Source organism: Syngnathus typhle, linkage group LG4, assembly GCF_033458585.1.
Source record: "Syngnathus typhle isolate RoL2023-S1 ecotype Sweden linkage group LG4, RoL_Styp_1.0, whole genome shotgun sequence".
NCBI lineage: Eukaryota > Metazoa > Chordata > Actinopteri > Syngnathiformes > Syngnathidae > Syngnathus > Syngnathus typhle.
In genome coordinates, this window is record NC_083741.1 from 10,366,886 (window position 1) to 10,388,561 (window position 21,676).

General features: G+C 39.3%; 1 protein-coding gene across 3 annotated transcripts in view; it reads left to right on the plus strand.

Moving 5' to 3' along the window:
* The window catches only part of trip4 (thyroid hormone receptor interactor 4), an 84,879-nt gene that overhangs the window by 4,563 nt on the left and 58,640 nt on the right, over nt 1-21,676 (plus strand). For all 3 annotated transcript variants that reach the window (XM_061275905.1, XM_061275907.1, XM_061275906.1), the window contains exons 11-12: nt 600-691; nt 17,233-17,335. In XM_061275905.1, the coding sequence (XP_061131889.1) occupies nt 600-691; nt 17,233-17,335 (195 nt within the window). The remainder of the gene's footprint in view (nt 1-599; nt 692-17,232; nt 17,336-21,676) is intronic.

Here is a 21,676-nt window from a genome sequence, read left to right on the forward strand (position 1 = left end):
ATTTAAATTCACCGAAAAAGTTTACTTTTTTTTCTGTTCATAAATTACAGTGGAATAACTCAATTTCCGGGGCAGTGAGCATTGGCTAATCTAAGACAATGAAGCACACACACATATGGACAAAAGTGAGGCTCTCGCTCCGTTACAAAATGAAAGAAAGAAAGAAATAATGATGAAAAAATAATAGTAGAAATATATCGAATTTAATGATAACTAAATGATGAAAAAATTTTTGTGGCAAAATATTACCTTTTTTTTTTATTAAATAAACTCAAGGAACAGGTCTGGACACAACTGATGGTAGAAAATATTGGAAAAACAAAATACAGGCTTTTTACTTCTCAGGGGACTGTAACCTATAAGATGTGCAAAGCCTAAAATACATCTGAAGAAGACACTTATGGGAATACATTTGATTTTGTTGCGAGGTGTCAAGTTGGGATGTTATGTCATATATCCAAGGTGCCTCGTTGGCTAGATGACCTTTATTTGATGTCAGTTTATACCTACTATAACATCATGGTCTTGATGATATTGTAAAACATTGTTGAATGTTCTGTCATAATGGTGCTGTATTCCTTTTTTTTTTGTCTGCATAGAGCGCAGGTTTCCTTCTGACTATCCCACTGGCTGCCTGCTGGGCTGTGTCAATGTCACCGATTGCCTTTCTCAGGAACAGTTTAAAGAGCAGGTTAGTGAAATATATTGTATTATTTTAAAGTCGTTTTATTTTCAGTAATATTTCATATTACAGAAACAATGGTACATTATTAGTTACGCTAGCATCAACCACAAGGAAATTAATAGATATTATGAATTTGTGACAAGTCAATTTAGTTAAATCAGCCCAGATAGAAAAAATAGACAATTTAAAATATCTAAAATTATATTTATTTGGTGAACCATTTCATTGCAACAACTTGTAATTTCTGAAAGCTTCACATTCTTCAGTCTTGGGGGAATTTATCTTTTTAAATTTGTAAAATAACCTTTGAATAATTAATTATAGCAAGAGTGATTCTCACATTGGTTGTGCAAGAGATGTAAGGCCGTTTTGCTACCAGCAGAGGTCAGGCTGCACCTCTTCACCCATTCTTCCTTAATGGTATACAATACGTTCCACCAGAGGCAGTCGCCGCCATAAAATTATAAGTGAATCTGAAATGTAATCCTTCATCCTACCAGTTAACAAAATGGTGGTGTATCTGCAATTCATTGCCGAAAGGGAGTTGCGTAATGACTAGAAAAAAAAAAAAGAGTCTCATCTTGTCTGTCATTTGAGTCCTCCTGAGAGTAGTAATACATTTACCAACTGACAAGACACACATGTTGTGGTGCTCTCCATGCTTTCTCTATGATTTCCTCAATGGGCACTTAAATAAAATCCATTCTTAGATTAAGTGTATTGCGAACTCCTGAAAATATGATCTCATTCCGCGTTAGGTCATCACATGCCTACAAGCTCATTTGTGACTGCAATAAGCAACTGTAATGCAACTGCTCCTGCACAACAAGAGACATTATAGGTTAATTGGACACATTTTGCACTTTGATAAGGTATTATTTCATTTGTGACTTCACATCAAACACTCAAGGGAGAGGAACCGTATAACATTCATTATATTGCACATCATGTCCTACCCTGACTGTTGGGAGAATAACAGTCATTGCATGCATCTCACGTATGCTCGCATATCTTTTCCGAGGTTGGTTTTCAGAAGTGTAGAGGGGGGGGGGGGGGGGAAGCTTCTGTGTTCCTACATGGTTTGCATTCTGACTACTGGTATCTGTTTATTTCAGGGCTTTCCCCTTTTGTACTCTGGCCTCATTCTCTCCTCTACCACTCATTCCACCCTGGGCTGTAAAATCATGTTTGCAGGCTGTGTGACTGCCCTTTCATCCTGTGAAAGGGTGTGTGTTTCTGTGTCAGTGTGTGTGTGCGTCCACTTGCACACGAGCCATAAATAACACCCCCTCCCCACACAAGGCACCACTGAAAAAAGAAAGGCAGATGTCGGGGAAAAAACGGAGGGACAAAAGTACCAAAAGTGTAATGATGGTACTGAACAGTAGGCCCGTTTCTCCATTTGCCATTTTGAAGAGTGCGAGCCAGACACTGCGAGCTGCCTTAAGTCTGCTCGCATTCATGTAAGTTGACGTGTGAGCGTAATGCATAGTAGCACATATCCATGCTTCTCGGCTGGAGGGTTAGGGTGAAGTGTAGGATTTACAGGCCATTTCTGGCAGCTGTAGGTGGTTAAAGGGGGGTCGTGGAGGACTGACAGCCATTAATCTTTAGGCTTTACTAAAGGTACAGTATATAAAACATTGGGAGAAATTACAATATGGGGAGATTAGCATGAAACAGCACGAAATACCCAAATAACTGCATTTGCCCTACAATACGGCCAAAGTTGGACAAAGAAGAAATAAAGCATTGCATTATGAAAAAACCCACCTCAGGCAAACTCGGATCTCACTTGGCCCAATTCTTTCCCTCATTAGAAACTGACTAGTGTATTGATCCCTTCTCCCAGTCCCAGTAATCCCTCTGCCCGCCCAGCTCCCCTCACCCCCTTACAACTGGTAATTGGCTAGCCATTATGATGTGTGCTCAGTCCCTCCATCTCAACCCTGCCTCCCTGTGCTCTCTCAGCACTTAAATGGATATGTACACCCAACTTGCCAACAGTAGAGCCTAATCAAAGAGGGGGCCTGTTTGGTAACAGATATAAGGTATTTTACAAAGTGGGAATGAGGAAAGCTTTTACTGAGATAAATGATTTGGGTGTGCATCTTGGCCAATCTGAGGTGGTGTGTAAACAAAAAGAGCACAAATCAGCAATAATGTATTCAGAGTTGTTCAGAAATGTCATAAATCTTTACAGTGTACGCACATTTAAGTTTACTATTGGTTGTCAAAACGGTTCGCAGACTAGTAAAGGCACAGCACACCCCATACAGCGCCTAAATACCACTTTCTGCTGACTCCTGCAGAGAAAACAATTGATTGGATCAATGCACGGGCCTAATAAGGATCTGATTTCTTACCCAGTTCCAAACACCGTATCAACAGATGGCGAGCTACATGTCTCAGTGAATACAAGTCAAAGAGGTCTAATCTCCTGGACCAAGCGCAAATCCAGTGACTATTAATTCTGCATTAATCAAATTGAATGTTTTAACAGGGCAGCAGGCCAACGTGCTCTTTGTATGTGCGATTTGCAATGTACAATGTATCATTATCAAATAGCTCTCAAGTTGAAATGATGACATTTAGATGGAAATGTCTTCAGTCAGGCATTTTATTGTTCAGTAACAATACAGACAATGGTGCCAAATACTTTATGGATAACAATATTTTATTAACCTCGGGTGTCTGGGGAGCTTTGGAGTTGCAGCTTTTTCATATCAGATACGCTCTTATTTGATCCATAGCTTTACTGCTTGCTGTTTGCCAACTGGCGAGGACAGATGCGTCACATTTCCACTTTATTGCCATGTCAAGGATCAAACAAATAGCTCATCTTAACACCAGTTTTTAATTTATTTTTATGTGATAATCAATGGAACAATCTGTTCCAAAAATAGTTGATAATGGCAATCCTACAGTATACCTTTTTTTGGTTTTGTCTTTAAAAGCTAGAATAATACGATCAATAATTTTATCACCATTTTTATTTTAGTGCTATTTATTGGATTAAAACATTGCATAATTATAGTACAAAATACTTTTTCCTGCTCATTTAGTATCAGCTGATCAGATCGTTATTTGGTATCGGTCAATGATCAAACATATCTCTAACTCTTTTTCCTACTTTTTTTTCTCGTCTTAATTCATATTTTAAACCGGCATTATTAATCAGAATACCGTGTTCAGACGAGGGTCACATAGAACCCATAAGGAGATTTTTCTAATTTCCTTTCCTTCCCTTCTCCTTAGGAGGTACGTACTGTTTTGTAGAGTTTTTTTGCCGATCGACGTAAAAGGTAATGTCCTTTGATTGGTTCATCGGGTCTTTATATTACGCCTGTGTGTTACGGAAGCCTCACAGAACAACTTTACAGATTTTGGAATTTGATCCACACAAAAGGCGCACCTTATCAAAAGGCGCACCTTTGTATTTTGAGAACATTAAAGGCTTTTAAGTGTGCCTTATGGTGCGGAAAATACGGTAGTCATGAGCCTATCACAGTTCATAAGCAAAGTTCATTCTGCAGTCAGTGAGATATTCCCGGTTAGGGGCATGTCTCATCAGGTGTTGGCAGAGTGATTATTTGTCTTTTTCACAGGATGGCCTTCCTGATGCAACACACTCATTTTTTGTAATCTGGGTTTGTTACTGGTAGTAGCTGGGAATTTGGATCCGAGAAACCCGAAGGAGGTTTTAGTTCATGGCTACGATTTGAACCCTATTCCCCTGTGTCAAAGGCAGCGAGCCATCGTTTTGCTCAGCCACTATAGGCAACACGTTTATAGTCAACCATTGGTGGTTGGAACGTAGTTACCCAAGCATCACTAACGTACTGTACGTTGTGTTTGTAGACGAGAGATGTATCATGTCAAGATGTGGAAAGTTGGAAAACTAATTTGTGTTTAAAAATGCTAGAAAAGTAAATTTAGCATAGCATTGCTCGAAAAACACGTCTTATCAACATATCACTAAGCGGAGATTAAGTGCAAGTGTAAGCAACGTGACTATTGTGGCAAATGTTTACACGAAATAAATAGGGACCTTTTTTTTTCCTTTCCCACAGGTTTTTGCTGAAATTAATTTTATCAAAATTTTCCGTACTATTAAGTGATTTCAGTTTTACTTAACTTTAACTTTAGCAAACACAAAGAAGTCAGATTTGGTGGGGAACATTCTTCGAGGAGGGTGCAAAGCCATCTGATTGCTAATGACTTAATTATTCGATGGAATAGTCAACAGTTTAAGTGGTTCTAAAAATATTTGATGGTGACACTCCTGGTTGTTTCATTATAAAAATATATTGACATTTTGTTTCAAAGTGAAACTTCTGTAGCCTGTTCCTTATATTTCATTCCACTGTATGCTCATGCACATTTGTGCCACTTATCAGCAACAGAGCTAATGTTTTCTGTTGAATTCCATTTGTACAAGCTCTGGCTCTGACCTCTGAAGTGGAGTTCCGTTGCTTGTTAGGCTGGGTGGGAGCTCAATTTGATGCCTGCGTTTCCTTGTGTGGTAATGTGATATTTATATGCTGAAAGCCTTCCTTCCAGCAAGCCACACAAAAACACACACGCACACACTCGCGCACAAAGAAGACTCTTAGGATACGTTGGATGCATTCCAAAGAACTAAAGTTGCTCTGTATAAGTGCTACTTTTTCCACTTCCCGTCCTTCTTTGTAACATTGTGTAAATCCTCTGTCTTCATATTGCTCCAATTTTGCATCCAACGCTATGGGGTTCAGGCCAGGACTGTGGAGTAAATTAACTTTTGCCGAGGATTTAATTTATGTTCTATCAATGGATATGCACACTTTCTCCTTCTCCCTCTCTCACTCTGCTCAACCTCAGTGGCACACTAATACATCCCCTCCCTCACATTCCTTCCTTCTCCTTACTGGGCAGTTTGCCATGGCAGAGATGTCAAGCACCATGCGATTCTGCAGTTGTGTGTAGAATGCATTCAGCCCATCATCCCCAGGCACTGGATGACAACCAAGCAAACCTCAGTCGCAGGTTTCCACAGCATGAAAAATTCAAAGAACCATCACACTGACAAAAATGATTTGCTGCACTGTTTAGAATTTCACTGCTGTTTCCAGTCCACTTCACTTCATGTCAATTTCTGCTGTTGGGGTAATTAGCTCTTTATATTCTATTATTTATATTATATGTACAGCTGAGGCTTTTTTGTTCATAAAACACAGGCTCCAATCTTGGCGTACTGGTCAGTGGAGCAGCTCCATTCTTTGATTTAAAAGACAACAACGATAATGAAGATGAGGACTGAATGTATACCCTGAAGTGGTTCTTCAAGTTACATCACAGAAATGTGCCTGAAACAATTCTTATTTGTAAAGATCTTCGGCGCAAGTGTCAACACGAGCGCGAACAAGAATACCTACTGGCAAATACAGCACATCTACATGTCAGTTAAGTGTAAGACAAATGTTAGATTAAGAAATATAAAGCAAACCTCGATTGAGAGTAGCATATTTGGGCTCAATGTATATATGATCTTTTTGTCCTCACTTGTTTGTTCCTCTTTCCTCTGTTCTTGTATCTTCTTTCACTGAAGTCTCCAAGTTTGATTTTAATTTAGCATTTTCTGTTGTCCTCCCCGTACAATGCTTGTCACCAGTCAAATGTGCTAAGTGTCCAGTTTGTTTTTGCCTTAGCTGTCCGAGCAATTTTACCACTAACATAGCAGCTCTTAGCGCTCCTATTTAGAAACAGAAAAAGTCGCTTCCACCGCATGGTCAGAGATTACAAACCTGATTGTTCTTGGTGTTGCAGGAACTTGTCAACTCAGCATCTTCCTCCTGGGAATATATTGTAAAAGGGAGCTGCAAGCGAGGCTACCTATTCTTACAGCATTATTAATCATTGACTGAACATATATAAAACTGGATTTGTGGCCCAACACGAAAATAGGACCACTCAGACTAGGCTATTTTTTACCGTACCGAGTAGGGGTGTGCAGCACTCCAATAAAAGATGATTCCGTACGAATCTTGATACATGTGGTGCAGTACGATTCAAGGACAGTTCATTTACAGTGATTCAATTCAGTGGGATTCGGATTTGATTCAATATGGAGCGTCACAGTTCAATATGTATATGAAATGACACAATGAGTTTCTTGTCATTTTCCATAAGTAAGAATAAATTTGGGAGTATTGTAAATGTGGCATTTCGTTAAGTCTTAAGCCGTGTGTTCTTTTATTGTGGATACTGCTGGAGCAATGAAATTGCCTTCTGGGAGAGTACATTTTCTAGGTATTTAGCTATCGAGCTAAATAGTGTCGGGGATCCTATGTCCAGATTTCGTAAAGTCATTCACCGCGCTTCTTTGTTTTACTAATCTTTACTGTTGGTCTTGTTTAAATTCCTGAAAAGTAATGGTTGTGGAGATACAAGTTTTTCGCCCAATGCCAGTGGACCTAAAAATCCATTTACCGTATTTTTCGCACCATAAGGCGCACTTAAAAGCTTTTAATTTTCTCAAGAAATGAAGGTGCGCCTTTTAGTAAAGTGCGCCTTTTGTGTGGACCAAATTCTAAAATCTGTAAAGTTTAGAGGACTAGACGTAACACGTAGAGGACTACGTACCTCTGCCGCCATTAGTAAATAAATATTATCGTTTGTGCAAATCTGTAAACTTGAGAGACGTAATATACAGGCACCCAATGAACCAATCAGAGGACACTATGTGGAAATAAATACTACCGTCTGTACTCCAACGGGAAGTATCGTGGTGTCCTTTGAATTACTGATTAACTTGCAAAATTGCTTTTTTTTTTTTTTTTTACACTCCTTGCTTCGAATATTTGCTGATGTTTTTACTCCTATTTTGAAAATTGCATTGAACCATATCAGGCAGGAGCTCTTGCCACGCTCCAGTAGGCAGATATGCTATCAAATGCTTTTGCAGATTCAGTCTGTGGGGGAGGATATTGATTTATATGCAACATCATTCTCTTTCCACTGAAATTCTGGTGGTGTGCGCAACAGTAATGCGAGTCAGCACAACTGCTTGAATACTGCTGGCACTTTATTTTTACCTGAACTCTGCCGTTACTATTTGTCGAAAATCATGATCACTTTTTTTTGTCAGCTCAAGAAGAATTGTCTTTGTAAAAAAAAAAAAAAAAAAAAGAGGAATTCTATGATTCAATTTTTACTCTTGCATTATAAATTCACATTCACTTATGTCACCCTCTTGTCTAACTTCTTTACATTTAAAATGGTTAATTGTATTACAATATGAATCTCTCTGGTTTAAGATCACAACAAAAACTTGAAATGTATCTCTTTCTTCAAATGAAAAAAAAAAGTCCCCTTTAGTGGAGAAACTGTGCTCGAAAAATGTTTTTATTCACCTGCACATTGAAATTCATGAGAAATTGAGAAGATGCCAGGAGGATATATAACATTTTTTCCTCCTGCAGTAACTGGAGTGCTTTGAAGTGCTGTGAGGAAAAAAAATATGCCGTAGTTGAAGAAAGAATTTAAGATCTAACATAATCATGTCAATAATCTTACTCTTTGTTTTAACATTTTGGTAACTACTTTTCAGAAGACTCAAGGATTTTTTTTTTTAAATATAGAGATGTATTTAAAAGAAATGAAAACAACTAATACTGACTAATCTATGGCAGTGTTTTCAACCATTATTGAGGCCAGGCTCATTTCACATCGGAAAAAAATTCACAGCCCACCACTTGATAAACCAGTTCACAAAAGGGGCCATTACGTACCTTAAGGATTTGATTGTTTTGCCTGTTACTATATGATCAATTACATAAATATTTTTTATAGAAAATAAATGAATATCCAAAAACGGACATTGGATAATTTCCTGCAGCATACCTGATGATCTTTCATGGCACACTGGTTGGGAACCTCTGATCTAAAGAACAAATTCACAGTATTGACAGAAAATTTCAATCAATAGCTTTAATAATAATTTATTTAAATCATTAAACCTATTAGTAATCAGTGACAGCTACTTGAAGGTACAATGTCTTAACAGCAGGTTTACCAAGAGGGGGACCCCAGCAGTGCAAAGACGCAAACCAAGATCCTTACAGGCAAAGCTTGTTTGGATGTGGGGAAGAACTTGACTGGCTGACACAGAGCCCTGACTTCAATCCTATCAAACCCCCTTTGAGATTAAGCACTCCATAGCAATTGTGAGCCAGTGCCGCAACGTCAAAGCTGTTTTAGCTGCAAAGCAGGTGACCAACTCTAGGCATAGAACTAAGGCTGTGGTTTTAGGCAAACTTTGAACTTGCCCTTAGTAAGGTTTAAAGAAATCAAGAATGGACTTTCTTTTAAATTCATCCCGTGGTGCCTTCAAAGTTACATTTCCAGAGAGTTTAAGTGAACTCACATGGAAAGGCTTGGACTGAATTTCAAAGCATCTATCCCTCTTAAGAAGAACCTGTCACATTCATAAACTACCCAGTCCATCTCAATTTTCATGTAATGAAATCATTCCTGCTGTGAAACGCTTTGTTACTTTTGGATACATGAGAGCCTTTTTGCTGACGGCACCTGTGCTATGAATAGCTGGGCTTGTGGCTCCAATCTCCAAAAAGTAAAGTCTTGGTGGAACTGAAGTGTATTAAGTACGTTGGTTCCCTGGATACTTCTTTATTGTGAAATGGATTGGAAGCTTAAACTCTAATTATCTCCTTGCTTTGTGTGTGTGTTTGTTTGTGTTTATGCATTCATGTGTTGTACAAGAAACCAATGTGCCTGCTGTGCAATTGGGTTTTACGTATAGTCAAGTCAAGTCAAGTTTATTTGTATAGCCCTAAATCACAAGCAGTCTCAAAGGGCTTCACATAGACAAAAATTGACAATTATTCTCAAAGCATCCCCTGATCTTAACTCTCAATACAATCTTTTCTTCATAATTTAGTCATCATTTCAACACAAACAGATGATAGAATGAGAACGCTCCCTGCTCGAAAGTTCCCACAGTTACCTCTTTGAGAATCAAAAGCCTACACTGTTGTCAGGCAGTCTTGTTTGCTTCTTGCCAGAGGGCCACCGCAGGAGGTGAAGTCATAAACATGGCTGGGAAAATAGAACTGAGCTGTGCAAGGAAGTCTGTGTGAATCTCTTTGCGCAACCACATGGCTTTACTGCACCTGTCAGCACTAGTGCTCGCTGAAGGGCTAATCTGTGGCTGGCTTTTAACCAAAATTCTCCCAGAGCCGAATTGTTATGCAAACAAGAACACATACACTTGATTAGAATACCTCTCCCGGCAGAATGTGGGCTCAACATTCCACATTATAATTACACTGAGGCCATTTCTATAAATCCTTCACACTCGAGGAGTTGATTGTACAGGATTGCACGTAGTAGTAATGTTTTTCATAGTAATGTTCAAGTGTTTTGTGTTATGATTTGAGCCATTCTCATAAAGTGCATGTATGTACGCCCACGACGGGTATAGAAAATGGAAAGTGTTGGTTCTGAACCATTTTACACAAAGTAGCACCTCATAAAACGCTTAAAATACTTCTCATTGTAATGACCAACACAAGTACAGTAGTAAGCCATAGTGGTCAAACGAAGGAAGATATTTCATTCCCTAAAACAGGGGTGTCAAACTTATTCAAGTCGTGGGCCGCATCATAGTCATGGTTTCCTTCGAAGGGCCATTGAAATTGCCAACCCAAATAAATGTCTGAATGTCTCAAATTATATATAGTGTAACAAACTCGTGAATGACGAGATGAATAACTAGTTTTCAAAACTGAGACTAAGAAGAACTGTTAACATATTTTGAAAATATGAATTGTAATAAAAATTGCTAGCAATAGATCTATTTTTTTTTAAAAGTGAAAACAATTAGTAATTTTAATATTGACATATGAATTTGATGCACAATTTGTCTACGCGGGCCACATAAAATGATGTGGCGGGCTGTATCTGGCCCCCCGGGCCTTGAGTTTGACACATGTGCCCTAAAAGGTACATGTAGAGCTGCCAGATGTGACGGATCGTCTGTATATTGTTATGGAATTCAACAAATGTTAATCCGTTGCAACACTGATTTTTCAAGTATTTTTAAACCATTATGGGTCAAATTGCTCAAATGGCCAGAAAACAAGCAAAAAAAGGTAAACAACTGTGATGCGTTTGACAACACACTGATTGCTAACGTGGCTTTGTTCCATGTTCATGTTGTCCACCTGCCACTTTGCCAGTGACGAATTAAAACAAAATTGCCGGCATCAAAATCCTGGCCTGTGCATGCTTACTCTTATTCGGTCATCATTTAATAATGCGGCCAAAGAGTTCTCCTTTGTAAAATGCTTCCGTTCTGCACTTCTTCTGACCGAGTCATTTGGTCGCCCAAGACAAATAGTTTTCACCCCCAACACTTAAAAATCTCGACTTGAACCTACATAAAAACACGATGCACTGTGATTGGCTGACGACCAGTTTGGCGCATACCATGCCACTTGTCCTAAGTCAACTGGGATAGGACCCACCCACAACCCTAATGAAACTAAATAATATAGAAAATTAATGGATGAATAAACCTACATTGAACCTACATAAAAACACAATGCCCTGTGATTGGCTGATGACCAGTTTGTCGCGTACCCCACCGCTTGTCCCAAGTCAACTGGGATAGAATCCAGCTCACCGGCGACCCTAATTATAATAAATAATATAAATAATGAATGCATAAATAAACATTTAAAAGTGTTTTAAAAGATGAAATGGGAGTGCGTTCGTAAAAGATCTTAAAAGATGAACTTGGCCTAATAAATTTAAGCGCACCAAATAAAATTTTTTAAAAAAGTACAGTTTGCGTGTGTAATTCAGTGATTCGTTCACATATTCCCAGAGGGCGCCCACACTTGTACCGCACTTTAAACCACTGAGTGCTTCCAAATAGTATCTATGGCTTTAGTGGAGTAAAATGTCAATTACATTGCACTGAAATATAATATTGAATGGACGCGAGTTAGTTTAGCATTTGAACAGATGGATATGTGCAAAGTAATAAATGCTTCTAATAAGGAAGGCCCCTTCTCTGGTAGGGTTATTAAAAATGCAAAATTTCTGCAGATGGTCTTTGAGACTCCCATATAATTAATGTTCCCTCTCCAAATTGACACCAGTTGATTCTGTCGGTGAAGGACTGTTTAATTTTTAATCATCATCGTGCATCGCATCCAACTTCGCTTGAGATTCATCAACGATGCATGATTTTCAATTAACTGCCTGTTCAGATTGAAGCAGTCTTCCGTTGGAGTAGCTCTAAAATCTTTGAGAGAATAACGTATAATACTTGTATAAAAATAGGACTAAGACACAAATGCATTTAGCCCGAGCAGAACAAGTCAAGTGTCACTTTGTTTACATTACCAGCACTCTGCTTGGGTTTACTCGTTAACGTGTGCTGTCGTCTGGTCTTGTGCAGCAGTGGAAAAACAAATAATCCTGCTATAATGTGCAACGACACAAACAGCAGTTACAGTGACGTTTCCTGAGGGCAGCCGTGTTCCGTTCAAAGGGTTAATGAATGCAAAAAAAACAGGCTTGTGTTGCTTACTGAACATGATAGATTAAAGAACATTTGGCGCACAATTGCTTCTGCACACAGTTCCCAACAACACCCTTTCACCTCCTACATGTAGCTCATATCTCAGACTACCCATCTGTTTCTCCCTGCCCCGGGTGGAAAACAGCCTTGACAAGATTGGTTAAGTAGTGCTTCCAGGAAGACTCACTATATGTGGCTTAGTATCCATCAACATCTGCCTTTTTGTTTCAAGCTCCCTTTCTTCTTATTTTCTGTCTTTCTCACCATATCACATTCTGTATGTTTACTCTCTCGTTCCCTGTTTCTTTATTCTCCCCACTCCCACCCTCCTTCCTGCTTCAATCCGCCCTACTCATTTTTAAAAGCCACATGCTCCCAGCCCGTCTGGCTCAGTTGCTCCCTGCCAATGAAGGTCTTTTTATTGGGCTGAGATTGTGTGCAGCCAAGCAGTGCCTGGCTGGGGCCAGGCACACATACACACACACGCATGCACAAGCACACACACATGTCCGCACACACTCGCACGCACACAAACATACCACTGCCACTTCCTCCCCTCCCCCCCGAAGCATAGCCCTCTCCACATGCCTGTTCTGGTCTGGCCCTGTCGCCCAGAAGGAGATTACTTGTTTCTGCTGCCCTTAATTGCTGACAGCAGCTGAGTGGAGTCAGAGAGAGAGACATTGTAGAAAGCTACGAGAGGGTACACTGTTTGCTTGTTGAGCTCTTACTTGACATGCATGGACTCAAAGTTTGTCTTCCTAGCACCAGAGAAATGGCTCTAGATTTTCTGCTTTTCTAAGAAATAGTGCACACAATAAGAATAATTTAGGTTTTAAACAATCCACTGGCTTGGATTAGGGTACATTTTCTTGACAGCCAGGTAGTAGAGAAAACAACAACTTTTTGTTAGTTTTTGAGATAAGAAAATATGACATGTACCATAATTTCTGGACTATAAGGCGCACCTGATTATAAGCCTCACCAGCAAAAATTAGGGGAAATATATATATATTTTTTTCTTGCATAAGCCACGCCATAGTAAAAGCCGCATGTCCCCGCCCGCAAGTTACTCACAAAGAAAGACGGTACACAGATAGTGCGCGAGTTATTTACAAAGAAAGATGGTACACAGAACATTTTTTCAAAGTTTTAATAACACCTTAACTTTTCTGTGGCATTTACACACATTTTTTGGGGGGTGGGTATTTTTTTTTCACCAATATTGAATAACTTTTTAGCCTTAGCAATGCAGTTAGCCACCAAGTGTTACACTCTCAAGGCACTTGTTGATGAATCAGTTTTGAAGGAGAGCCACTCACCATGCGTCTGAATCCCCTTTCGACGTGAATCTATATTTCAAGTGTGCCTTCTGGTATTATCTGTAAAATGCACCTTTCTGTTACTTATTTTGCACAGGCTCTTGTGTTGAATCGTCACTAGATTTTTCCCCAGTGCAAAGAAAGCTTGTGTATTTAATATTAGCATCACCCGGACAACTTGGCATGCATCAAGAGTCAGTCAGAGATGGATGTGAAGGAAAGAATCCGGTTACTTTTCAAAACAAAGTACGTTTCAGCCTCAGGTATAAATAAACTACAAGCTATCTACTTTTTTTTGTGGTCTGCCGCGGCCCAGTACAGGGCAAGTGGCCGGGGATCACTGCTGTATAATCATTCCAAAAAAGCAATGATTCATTTCAGCCTTTACGAGTGAACAATTTTATGGGGTTGTTGCCCTGTCATTTATGAAATTCAAAGTGAAATAATTTGTTTAGATTTTATTGACTTGACTGGCTCTTGATTTTGTGAAGGTTTATTACATTTGACTTTTATTTCTATTTGGGATCATTTTTGCATATATTTTTTTATAAACTTTTGTTAAATTGGAGCATGAATGTTGCAATCTGCATAACTGTCATCTATGAGTCCATAACTTTATTTTACAAAGAATCATCTTTAACCAGTGGTAAAACTCAAGGCATGCATTTTTAATTGTACAGCCTTAGCTTTACTATTTAAAATACCCTCATATAGACATTAGTTATTTGAGGAATTACCACTTGGACCTATAAATTAATTTGATCTGGCAGTTATCCTCACCAGCAGCCTTTTCATGTAAATCTAGTTAATATCCTATTTATGTGTGTGCATACGTGCGTGTATAAGCGTGCGTTTGTGTGTGTGTGCGTGTATGTGTGTGTGTGTGCGTGTGCACTCGTTCACGCGTACGTGTGTTTCCAGCAACATCAATTGAATTTGTAAGTAAGTCTTCTTTCACTCTGTTAGATCCTTCCTGATGAATATGGAGTGCTTTTGTGAAGCGTCTTGTCACTCAACCACAATGTTAAGTGCCCTTTCGATTAACATGGAATTGAAACTACTAGATGGGGGAGGTAGTGAGGCAAAGGAGCACATTCAACGACTTTAAATGCTAATAAACTAATGGAGGATAAAAAAAGTAGTCAACTGGAGGGGAGCGGAGTTCACAGGAACACACTTTTCTACTGCAAAGGCTGGTTTCATCTGAATTCAAGACCATGCGCCATTTTGTTTTCCTTTGTTTCCTTAGTGCCTTAGCGCAGTGATATTTGATGATCTGTGATCGCCCTGGCCAAATTTACATCATCCGGTCTTCTTGCCGTTCCTTCTAAATGTACTTTGCACGTCAATCTCCTGCATGAACTCGAGTCAGTTTATGTTTCTACAGTGTCTGTTTCTCCTACACTGAATTCAAAGGGAATGTGAGGAGCAGCTCCTGCCGGCCGTGAAGGAATTCGGTTACGTTCACACCCACAATCATAGAAACACCTGTATCTGACTGCAGGCATCTGCGAAAACGAAAGAACAAAAACTCCACCCATGGAGTTAGAGAGTGCGTTGTGCTATCTTTGTTGAATGCTGTTGCAAGCCTGCAGTTGGGTTGGCCAGATTGTTCTTGAGTGCTGTTGTTTCCGATGATTGGCAAGCTCATGAAGTAACAGAGTGATTTTTGTTTGTATGAGTGACTCGAGGGGCAGGAAGAAAAGAAGTAGAGAGAAAAAGGCAGCAAACGTGAAATGTACTTTGGCAAGATGTAAGTAGATGGTCTCGAGGAACAGCACATTAAAGTTTTGGTGTTTTGAAATAAAGACATTTTTGATAGCTCACTGCTCGTTCTGGTTCCTTCGTCCAAGCTAAAGCAGCTCTTAGAAGATGACTGCGAGCCAAGCAGGTGCTGCAGTGGCTACTGTGGGAGTACCGTGATCACTGAGGTCCGCTTGTAGACAGAGAGGAAAAAAACAATTTCAACTCTATAAACTTTGGTTTTATTTGTCGCGAGAGAGAGTAAGAGCTCAATCTGCACTGTGTGGTTTGTAGCCAAGTGCTGCACAAGGAATAAGTGGGAACCTGTCTTAACAAAACTCAGGAACAAACCATCATTATTATTTATTTTTATTTATTTCATTATTTTATGAAAACGTGATGAGCTGAAACATTCACAATCCATTTTTATGGAATATGGATTTATCAGTTATGTATAAAAGCTTCCTTTCTTCAGTAATGTCCGTCTTGATCTCGTTCTGTCGCTTCTTTGTGTGAATTGTACGGCACTATTTGCCTGGTGGATGGACATGCGATCCACACACTCTCTTCAGTGACTGTGGGTCTGGTCACATATCCTTCCGCCCAGCAAAGCGATGGCACTCAACAGCGGTCTACAGGCTTTTTACGAGTGTATAAGTGATCAAGTCATCACAAAAAATCCATAGATACGCCGCACCGGACGACAAGCCGTAGAGTTCAAAACTTGAGCAAAAAGTAGCGGTTTATAGTCCGGAAATTACGGTATGTGTGTTATAGTATTTTATGGCTCACTGTGTTCTTAAGTTAAATGGTCTCTGGCTCGAAGAACCACTCCCGTGGCATTTATAGAACTCTAAAAAACAGCTATACTTAAGATATTTGTTTTTCTGTAACTTTGAAGAATTTGTTGCCATTAACAACAAATAAAATACAACCAACCTATCGCATTTTACTATCACAACCTTCACCTTTTAAAACCACTTTATACTCAGATCAATTTACTCAAGGGCTGTTAGAAATGTTCCAACCCGAAGACCGTGTACTTGACCACAAGACCCTAATTTAATTGGAATGCGCCATCGGATGAAGGAGACAAAGGACTCGACTTGAGTCACCATCTATCTTTGACTACCCTTGAGTGTTTACATATTTTATCACTTGTGTAATACACTCTGGTCGACGGTCACGGACTGTAATCTGAAATGAATATCTCTATCATCTCTTCCCAGTTTGTCAGAGACCATATGGCTGTGTTACTGACTCTGCTGATCTTCCCCTAAAAGCCCCAAATTTGTCACAACCTTCAGTGCTCCTTTGAGGGAGATAGAGAATCTGTGATTAAGTGAGAGGGGAGGTGTGGGGGAGTGGAAGCATGCTGTCAGGAAGAGAGCCGCTTCCTGGCTGCCTAGATGCAATCATGGGCACTATCTGATAGCACCGGGGGAAATTGGATGAGCTGAGAGACATTGGCTGCCAGTGATGGAAAAGATGACTCCTTTGTCACTCTGTCAGTCAATTCCCTACTCTCACCTGAAAGACCAATCAATAACAAACGGAAAAATAGTGTCCCTTTGTGTCTTGGGCCAAGTGAAACATCTCATTATTACAAATGTATTTTTTCACACAATCTTTGTGATAAATTAATAATTGATTTAGCCCTGAATCTGAAAAACACTCAGGGTTTGTGGTTGGTGTTGGTTTGACTACACATTATCTTATTCTTGTAGTCGAGAAGACCCTGGTTGTCCTATATCGGCTGTCCCAATGTGCTTGAACACTGAATGATCCATTACAAAGATAGTAGGGATCATAGTTTTACGTTCGGTGAAAAATATGGTCATGCTCAGTCAACATTCAAATGCTAATTCTCTCCATTTCTAACCCGACAGTTTCCCGGTACATGCGACGAGTCTGCTTCCCCATTCGTCTTCATATGCACTAACCCCCAGGAGCTGCTGGTGAAATTTCCAATGAAAGGGAAGCACAAGATCTGTAAGTCCAATCTCTTTTCATGACAGCTGAACACAAGTGCATGCCCAGACAGTTTTTTGTAATGCTTCTGTGCTGAATTTTGCATGCTCACTGGCATACACACATTTAATGAAGATGTACCGTATTTTCTGGACTATAAGGCGCACATAAAAACCTAAAACTTTCTCAAAAGTGCGCCTTATAGACCGGTGCGCTTTATATACGGACCAAATTCCTAAATCTAAACTGGCCCAAAGCATTGTGTCATGAAATCAATCATAGGTGGCCCGCTGAAGACTATGAATCATGAATCAAAAAGACTATGGATCATTACTTTGTGATTATAAAGTAATTTGTTGCGTCTGAAGTTGAAATAAAAAAGATAAAATGGAGAATGATTTGATTTGGAGTAAAAATCTGAAATGATGCATTAATGCTGCGCCTTATAGTCCGGTGCGCCTTATATAAGGACACAGTTTTAAAAAGGGCCATTTATTGAAGGTGCGCCTTATAGTCTGGTGCGCCTTATAGTCCGGAAAATACGGTAAGTAATTAATGCTGGTAACAGTACCACAAGTGAAACGAAGGCATACACACAAGTTAACTTACACTACACATTCTCTCCAAGAGATTTTGTTTCTTGTTGCCCGGGGGACAAGCCTGTAAGTATGTAGGTATGTAAAATGTTGCTGCTGTGTTGTGTGATTTATAATAGGTGCCACACACATCATCTGCAATTTCAACTGCTGCTGCAAATTGATGTACTTGTTAGCTCTTTTGGTAATATGTCAAAATCCTCTCAAGACTTGAGAGTGATTGTTTATACAGCTGTGCTTCTTTCATATCTTTCCATCTGCATTTGATATAGAGGTTGTCACAATTTGGCACAAGGATTACCTTGTGTTTTTGGTTCAACTTTGGACTATTTTTAAGTAGACATGAAATCTGAGGAAGTAAAGATGCATACCATTAGAGCTCCCATCTCTCCTGAAAAAAAAAAAAAGATGCAGAGATGTAATTATAGCTTTTTCCCAAAACTTGCCTTTATCACAACATAAACCCGAGCGGTTTTGAGTGAGACAGTCCCTTAATGTACACCTCTGTTTTATGAACGGTACTGTTCAGATTCTATCACTTCGCTGCACCTGCACTTGTGTGAATATAATCTGACAAGTCCATCTCGCCAAACTTGATCCACTTCATTCAGACTCATTACTTGTGTCTGTTTTAAGAAGGATGTGTGGTTTACAGTATGTTGCAAACATAAGCAATGGAATAGAATAGCATGGGCATATTATGGCAATTGATATATTGTCTCAGTGTCTCTTTTATTGTCTGCAGTCTCTTGCAATATCAATATGAGATGAACTGGGATTTAATGTACATGTTATGAATATGGATGTTCTTTGATGATACCTACATCTCATTGACGATTCTTTTGTCAACCTCGTTATCTCAATCTTGCTAAACACAATAGAAACGGCATTTTTCTTTACGTTTGGAGGACTGTCATTTTTAACAAGCATTATCTTTTTGTTTGAAATAGGAAGGAAATGTAGCTTATATTTTAGAATCATCAAATTTGCTTCCTCCTTTTTTTCATCTGCATTTAAAAATGGCCTATCAAAACATTATGCACGGTTATGCTGGATGCCGGCTGAGGTTGATCAGTCATTACCCTCTGGAGGAGTCTGTGACATTTAAAATGGCAAAATGCCAAGACTGACTCCCAGTAATAAGGGAAGTGCATAATGGTTTATGTTCACATCCTCTGAACATTTGTATCTGTGTGCACGCTTGTTTTTAACCTGAAGGTCATTGTGAGTATTAAAAGCTACTTGGCTGTCTGTCATGAGCCCAGATTTCCTTCAGCTTTCCTCTATGTCTGTCACTTTCCTGATGCTTGAATTGATCCGAAACCCTCTTCAAATACTTTGCAAAATGAAAGAAATAATCTTAACGATCATACATTTCTTAACTAATCTTGTTGTCAATTTTCATGCAGTACGGTCACTGTTTTGTGAAAACCTAAAACACTAGCTACGTTTATGTGGACAGATTTTCTTCAGTGTTTGTATTCAAATTATGATGCACTGTTTATATGGACACTAAAAATATGATATGCGTGTTCAAGAGTCGCAGTCGTAGCAACCTCCGTGTCAACAAAACATCACTCCGTCCTTTTCTACGTTAAACATTAGCGTTATTTTGCGTTGTTTCCTTTCCGCTCTGCTTCTACTAGCTTCCGGGAAAATAACGTGCCATATACTGACGTCTATAATCTATAAGAACTAATTTACGGTAACTATGCAAGTTTACAGATGAGACAAATGATGAATTCATTCTTTGTCAACAGGACTGCCTTATTGGATTCACAATAATGCACCATCGATGTTTTGATGTGTTCCCATGCCCTTGCTTATTGTATTCATTTCACACGCTCAGTTTGTGTTCTGACAGATACATGCTGTGTGCATCTCTCAGGTTGCATCACATAAAATAACATCATATGCTCCTGATGAAAATATCCTCCTTTGAATGTTGCGCCTCTGCCATGAATGTGTGATTCCCTCTTTGTGTTTGATGTGAAGTCACTGTGGGATTGCAAATGAAAAAGAAGCCAATTACCCAACAAACGTCTTCCTTCTTTTTCAATGTGGTTATTAGTCTCCTCTTTTCGGCTGTCCACCGCTGGGAGACAGAAAGAGGTTTTGAGAGCTAAAAAGCTCCTTGGGTATTAATTCATATTTCTATTTAATATTCATGCTTTTTCAGGTCAGTGTGGATTTTTAAGGAGAGAATCTGTAGCTTCTGAGGCAGCAGGGGCCAAAACTCATGTTTCAGCTCCAGTGAGTCCAGCAAATGAAGGGAAGTGGGAAGGAAAGAGACGGAATGTGAGAGCAGGGTTTCATGTGTTCTCTAGTAAATGAGAGGCAGGCCTTGAAGGTGACAGGCTGTGTTTATTATGGTTCTGTCAGCCGGTTAATGGGGAGAAGAGGAGAGGAAAGGAGAGAGCTGAGCTGTTGAGCTGAAAGGCAAGCACACAGGCTCAGGAGCCCCAAGCAATAAATTTTCCTCCACTAGATCAGCCTGCTCTCTTAGATTGATAACACTCCTGTTCCACTGAATACCCTTTCACTGATAACCGTGTGTGAAAGATTATTTTCCTTTCTCCCTCTTAATATTTTTTTAATCAAACGACATATACATGGGTTTTATACACATACACTAATGCTTTTTTGCAGATGAGACGATTTTAAGATTGTGTGGTGTATTTTTGTGGCTTTTTTTGAAAGTCCTTTGTTAAATGAAACCACTTGCCCTGTCATCCTTAACCCAAACCATTTAGATAAGGCACAAAACACAGACCTCTTCTTAAGGCCTATTGAGTGAACAACTCTCAGATTGTGCTATTGATGTTTTGGTCCCTCAGCTCCAAAATTAATTATGCTTCTGGATGATTCATTATCTCTTTTCATCTGTTAACATCCTATGTATCCATAACCAGAATTTTCAACATTAAAATAAACACACCTAAATCCCGATTTTACGTAGACTTTTGGATCTAGAATTTGGGAATTGTGTTAACCCCGAAAGTGCGTTGTATAGAAAGTATTTTTAGAAAGGCATGTTTTTATGCAACCTACGGGGTCCTTTGTTACGTTAATTTAGGTCAGGGGTGTTGTTGGGCCCGTTTGCTGTCCGTCTCCTTACACATGCAAGTCTGTTGACATTGACAATATCAGGTGGATTGAGTAAGTCATTTTGATGCTATGTTAATTGGATAGAAGCGAGACTAAAGTAGCCACTTATTACTACTACTGTGTCAGGCCACATTCTCTGACTAGTGAGTGACTGTGTGGATGAGGTGCTTCCGAGACCTTCCCCCTTTCCGGATCAAAAACGATCCGAGCTACCCGTAACACTGTAATAAAGCAGTCATAAAGTTCAAACAGCCCGACTTCTGATTATCTAACCCCTTTCGATTGATCACAGAAATTAATTAAATCACTAGCGTCCTCATATCATCCATTTAAAATACTACTTGAAAATGTATTTATGATAAAAAAAAAAATTGGGGTCTATGACAAAGCCGTGTTAGAAAGTCCCGTAGGATCGAAGCGAGTAAAATTGAGATTTAGAAGTATGCAGTTTTTCCAGTTGTTTGTTTATTCAGTAGAAGAGTCATAAGGATACTTTATTCTAAAATGATTTCATAGTTATGGTCCTAGCTGGCACAGACGATAAAATCTTGCTTTATGAATGGCTGTGTTTGGTTCTCTTTTTAAAGTTCATTCTTTGTAGGGAGCGATTGTTGATATCATGCCTATGTTTGCACTTTGACACATTCTTTGCTGGCAA